At 37.5% G+C, this 6072-nt stretch overlaps 1 protein-coding gene across 7 annotated transcripts in view; it reads right to left on the bottom strand.

Annotated features, from left to right (window-relative positions):
* Positions 1-1263: 1263 nt before the first annotated feature.
* The window catches only part of LOC119480299 (copine-3-like), a 17537-nt gene continuing 12728 nt past the window's right edge, over positions 1264-6072 (bottom strand). For 5 of the 7 annotated variants that reach the window (XM_037756432.1, XM_037756428.1, XM_037756429.1 and 2 more), the window contains 4 exons: positions 5960-6011; positions 4671-4804; positions 4254-4490; positions 1264-2512 (listed from right to left, as the gene is read on the bottom strand). In XM_037756432.1, the coding sequence (XP_037612360.1) occupies positions 2363-2512; positions 4254-4490; positions 4671-4804; positions 5960-6011 (573 nt within the window). In that variant the 3' untranslated portion in view covers positions 1264-2362. Of the gene's footprint in view, positions 2513-4039; positions 4170-4253; positions 4491-4670; positions 4805-5959; positions 6012-6072 lie in introns of all 7 variants that reach the window. The other 2 variants (XM_037756433.1, XM_037756434.1) reach the window with 2 other exon arrangements.

Below are 6072 nucleotides of genomic sequence, written 5' to 3'. Positions count from 1 at the left end.
AAATCTTCCCAGAATGCCTCAGAATATATAGAGTGGAAAAACAGATGATCAGTAGTTTCAATCTCAGTCTCACAAAAGTTGCAGTTTTTGTGATCAAGTTGATTATTGTTACTAGTGTACAATCTTGAAAGGTTCGTGTACTCCAATGGCCATGGTGCATAGCTGTCTATTTTGAGTTTTATTTTGAAGTGATCACCGGAAGATTGAGTAGTGTGCACATAACCGGAAGTGTTTCATACTTGCACTGACGCGAACTTGATCAATTAAACATTTTGTTCCGCAGTTACTCTGTGTGGCCACTGGAGGGCAAAAGCACTCATAGCATTGCAGAGCTGTTTATGAGAATATGTTGCAGCCAGGGCTTTATATTCTTTATATTGTGTGAAAGCAAGGTGCACATTAATAATACAAATACTATTATAGCATCAGTATGAACATAACTTTGAATACAATTGATGATTCCTGTAACATAAAATTTCTGTTTTCTTTTCTTATGTTTATTGTTGCGTCATGTAAAAATACAAAATGTTAAAATATTTTTTCAATGTACTCAAAAGAAATATTTATTCCTCTGTATAATGTATTGTAATATTTGAAAATATGAATAAGAAAAAAAGAAAAAAAACCTGTAACATAATGTTGTGGTAATTTCTGATGACTAGAGGGCAGTAAACAACCAGGATTTTATTTCAAATACACTCGCTTGATTCCAACAAGCATCAAGGCAGACAGGAGACTCCTGAAGGTCTAATGTGAGGGTCACCAGTTTCATTTCAAAAGGGATAACCAAGATTTTGTACATTTTGTCTGCCTTAGTGTGCGGTAGAGTATGCATTACCCTCCAGTGTTCATTGTGTGTAGTTTTGTTTTGCTGAATTTACCGTATTTATACTCATGGGGAGTCATAGTAATAAAAGCTTTTATCTCACCATCAGCTTTACCGCATGAGGTCAGAATATAACAGCATACCAAACCTTTTGATTACTTTAGAACAAAGCTTTGAAAAGAGACTGGGTAGTAGCTGTGACCGCTACATGCCACAGAGGCACATGATTATACACTCGTGACAACCATCAGCTAAGGGTAAAGTCAAACGTAATAGTATACTAAAGACATTCACAATAAAACGGAGGTGTAGCTGCATCATGACTACAGTATTACTCAATAAATGTTGTGTGTGTGTGTGTGTTAAAAACAGACGCACGTCCTAAGACAAAGTCCAGTGTTACAACAATTTGGTTGAAAATATGAATCACTACTTTGTGAAAATGCATACAGAATTCCTTTAATGTCATGACATGAAGGCAGTAGCAAACATTTAAAAAATCTTTCAAATGATATAATAATTTGAGATAAAAAATATTGAAGTAGAAGCTAGCTATTATGTAGGTTGAATTAGATTTTCTTCCTTGCATTGCATATCCTATCTACATAAAATATTGATAAAAATCAAAGTCCATGACAAAGACAAGTATAATAAGGCAATGCCACAGTGATCGGTGTATATCAAATTTACATATACACTAAGTGAAATGTATTAGACCTTTTTCATAACAGTCAGTAAAGTGAGAAGTTTTGCGACCTCCTCTTAAGACAGAGTGAACTTCTAGAGTACGTTAGTGTAAACATGCATTTTAACAAATGAAGCTTACTGATAATTAATAGCTTCTAGAGATTCTTCTCGTTTAACACTCATAGCACTAAATAGTATGTCAAATCAAATATGGAACTGAATTTTTTTTTTTCTAAAAAGAAACTGACTGAAGTACAAAACAGCAGCAAGGGCACAATGTAATTGTTTTTGTAGTGTAAAATCTACAAAAGGTATTCATTTAGGCAAACATATTAATCCATCATGTATGGATCCATTGTGTAAACATTACTGAATTGTATTTGATATAGCATAGCTTTGTCCGAGGTCCATGATTTCAATGGAAATGTATGCTTAATTTCCCCAGGGAAACATGAAAGGGGGAAAACCAACAAACAAGTCATTGTGATATGGAGATGCTGGAGGAAATATTAGCAGATACATGAAGAACATATTAAGTAGTCTAGCCCTTTCATGTAGACATTCTGACAGACTAATGAGATGATTAGCTGCCTACATTTTTACCACAAAAATTGTACAGATCAATCAAATAAGAAATATTAACAATCCTGGCACTTGAGTCACATAAAGTCATATGTAAGTGTCACTTTAAATATCTATGTTAAGTTCAGGTTGACAAATGTTTGATATATATGAATATCAGTGTACTATGGCTTTATACTATTGGTACATAGTATTTACAAATCATACCATCATTACCAGACTGGAGGTTGCATGCTCATGTGGTATACTAAGTAGAAAAGTTGGTCCTCAGGATACATCACTGGGAGGTGCTGATGCTGAGGGGTCAGGTAGAGGTGCGTCGCTGTGGGGTGGCTTCAACTTCATGGTATTGAAGAAGCCCGTTACCTGACCTGGGACTTCTGCCAAGACGCTCTGAGCAAGCATTTCTTGAGGACCCTAAAGAAAAGGAGTAGAGACAGAACCAAATAAGAGAAGCAGTGGGCTGCAGAGAAGAGCCACAGGTGTATTAGTATTACATGGATGTGATTAATATGTAAGCATGATCAGTATATGAATGTTTCCTGATGTCAGTTGGAGTACGCAGATAAACGTTGCACATTTTTGTGCAAACGGAGTGATGTTTCATCACTGACAGCGGCAACACTCTACTGTTTCACAATAACATCGTATCCTGCTGCCAGTCTTACAGCAACAGCTTAGGTTTCTTTGGTTAGAATATGATTAACTAAAAACTAGCCCAAGGATGCTCACAACAGATGTTCCTATGGTTACAGGCCTAATAAAAAACAATTTAGCAAAAGCAAACATTAATTTTTATCATTCAAGCAGTTGAACTGCCAAATATCATACAATAATGAGTTATGTTAATGAGGTCAGTGACTACACTAGCTGCTGTAAGATTATAAAAGTATAATGTCAACATACTTCCCACAACATATAAATGGTATTGGTATGTATTCTTTGAACTTAAAGCATTAAAGCAACAGTTTTGACATTATGGGAAATATGTTTTATTACTTTTTGGCAGAGAGTTAGATGAGAAGATCAATACTGCTCTCCTATTTGAACATTAAATATACGGCCGGTTAGTTTAGCTTCACACAAAGACAGGAAAACAGTCTTTGTAGTTTTATGGAGCATTATGTGCCGGACTAAATCTTGGCTCTAAGGATCTAAGATTCTGCTCACTGACTAGAAACAGGCTGCGCCCGAAATCGCATACTATACACTACATACTCAATATGTGTATTATCGTTCAACATGCTTTTGTGTGAATAAACAGTAGTATGTATCTTTTCGCACGCACTGAACTGTAATTACCACGTCACTTCTTGAGAGCCACCTGGCTGGTTTGAGACACGCAACCATGGTAACCTATACCAATCTCATGTGACCAAACGATAATTTGTGAGAATCATAAAGTCTGAGTGAATTTAAAAATGATATTCCGCCTATAAAAAAGTGAAATCTTATACATACACTTAAATTGAAGCGTTATGAATGTTGTCGTTACGACCACATTGCATTGTGGGATATTTATGCCGGCATAGTGTCCAGTGCTTGCATACTGTAATATTTCACCAGAAATAGTATCCAATTTGTGTACTATTGTTTTTATACTAAGGTTTCAGACATATTGTTTTAGCGTACTAAATAGCAGGTTAGTATGGAATTTTGGACGCAACCAAAGTCCTGCAAGTAATCCCCCTGTATGAGCATTCTTGAGTTAGAGTTTTCGGTTCAGTATGTCCACATCCTGACAGACACTCTCATATAGACCTACAGTACACGATGACCTAATGTCCCACATATTGTAAACTGGAAAGAATATAAAAACTATGAGAAAAAAAAACAGGGTGGTGAATTAAGCTAACTTAGTTGTGAAATTAAGCTTCTAGTGAAAATCATGTAGCTTTGGATCAAATGCGGAGGAGGAGGAGGGGAATAGGGTCGGTGAGTCACCGGGGGTACTCCTACATTTCTAGGAAGGACTGGGTTCGCTGGGGGGCTTCAGGTGTAATAAATTGAAGAAGGAGGCCACTTGGTCAGGCAACTCTGCCAGTACGCTTTGGGCAAGGGCTGCAGTGCCTGCCTGAAATAAGATGTATGCATTATTTAATGATTTTAAAGAAGCTTATGTGGTTCATGCCTTCAAAGGCTTTACGATATAGCTTACATTTTGGAACTGCCTGAATGGCACAAACTGCACAATGTCCCGCATGGCAGCCTCGCCTGTAGCAGAGCGTAAAGTTCCATCGTCTCCATCCAGGAACTCCATCGCTTCGAAGTCTGCCCCCCCTACTCCGACAATGATGATCGACATGGGCAGACGAGAGGCGTTGACGATGGCACTGCGTGTCTGATCCATGTCTGTGATCACTCCGTCGGTGATGATCAGCAGAACAAAGTATTGCTATGAAACATTGACATAAGAGGGAACGACACAAGAAAACAGAATGGATTTCACCCTCACTGATTGGTATTGTGTGGAAAAGAAGAACTGATTGAGATCAAACCAAAACTACAATAACAAACATTAGCACACAACAGACACAATACTATTTTGATGGATATTAGACTTCCAGGAACTCACAGAGGCATTCTTCTGCTGCATGGCTTGCAAACCAAATTGGGCTACGTGGTTGATGATTGGGGAAAAGTTTGTGGGACCGTAAAGCTTCACCTGGGGCAGACACTGCTGGTAGGCTTGGACCACACCCTCTATACCTAAAAAACACAAAAACACACACACACACACACCGGTGAACAGATCTAAGTCGTACAGGACATATTGAGTATCACTTTATACATATTTCCATGTAATGCAGCACGATTGTAAATGGATATCACACTGCAGCATGGCGATCAATTTATGGGACAAAGACAAGCTGCTGAGCAATTCATTTTTCTGGTGAAATGTTGAAACAAACATGTTAGAGAAATGATTGATCTTTTCTAGGGCTGTCAAAGTTAACGCAATAATAACGTGTTAACGCAAATTTGTTTTAACGCCACTTATTTCTTTAACACATAAACGCAACATGTTCTTTTTAGGTTGTAGCAGGCTCAATTTTAAAGCTAGAGTGAAGATACCGGCATCATATGAAACTAGAAAACCTCAACCAATACTAGTGCCAGTATAATAACCATAATAACCAGTACCAACCATGTCATACTAGCTTGTCGCAAAGGAGGCTAAATAACTCTCCAAACTTACGCTAAGTTTTGGCAAGGAAAAACTGGCACAGCCATTTTCAAAGGGGTCCCTTGACCTCTGATGTGAATGAAAATGGGTTCTATGGGTACCCACGAGTCTCCCCTTTACAGACATGCCCACTTTATGATAATCACATGCAGTTTGGGGCAAGTCATAGTCAAGTCAGCACACTGACAGCTGTTGTTGCCTGTTGGGCTGCAGTTTGTCATGTTATGATTTGAGCATATTTTCTATGCCAAATGCAGTATCTGTGAGGGTTTCTGGACAGTGTTTGTCATTGTTTTGTGTTGTTTATTGATTTCCAGTAATAAATGAACAGATAAAAAATGTGCGATTTAATTTGCAATTAATCATTAAATATTTTAATCAACTGACAGCCCTGATCTTTTCATAAATTGTTAATTCTATCTACAACAATACAAAACAGAAACATGCTGCATATCCAGTTTTGCTTGATAAATGACTTGAGAAATTGTTGTAAATAAATTTGATTCACTAATCCATAGATCAATCATTTCTCCACTACAGTATGTGTTGCAGAAGTTACATCCATGCTTTGAAACATCCCATGCCACATATTCTTTGGAACAGCAAATGATGCCAATCTCATGTCATACTTAAACACACAGCAGTGTGAGTTCACATTAGCTTCAGTCTATTATTACCTGCACAAAACGGATTTGACGGGTTGAAGTTGATGGGAAACTCGTGGGAGACCTGCAAACACAAACAACTATTAATCTGGATCCCAAACCAATTTATCTGAGATGACCTGAAT

The sequence above is a fragment of the Sebastes umbrosus genome, chromosome 21 (assembly GCF_015220745.1).
Source record: "Sebastes umbrosus isolate fSebUmb1 chromosome 21, fSebUmb1.pri, whole genome shotgun sequence".
Lineage (NCBI taxonomy): Eukaryota > Metazoa > Chordata > Actinopteri > Perciformes > Sebastidae > Sebastes > Sebastes umbrosus.
This window is presented reverse-complemented; position numbering and strand designations above follow the sequence as displayed.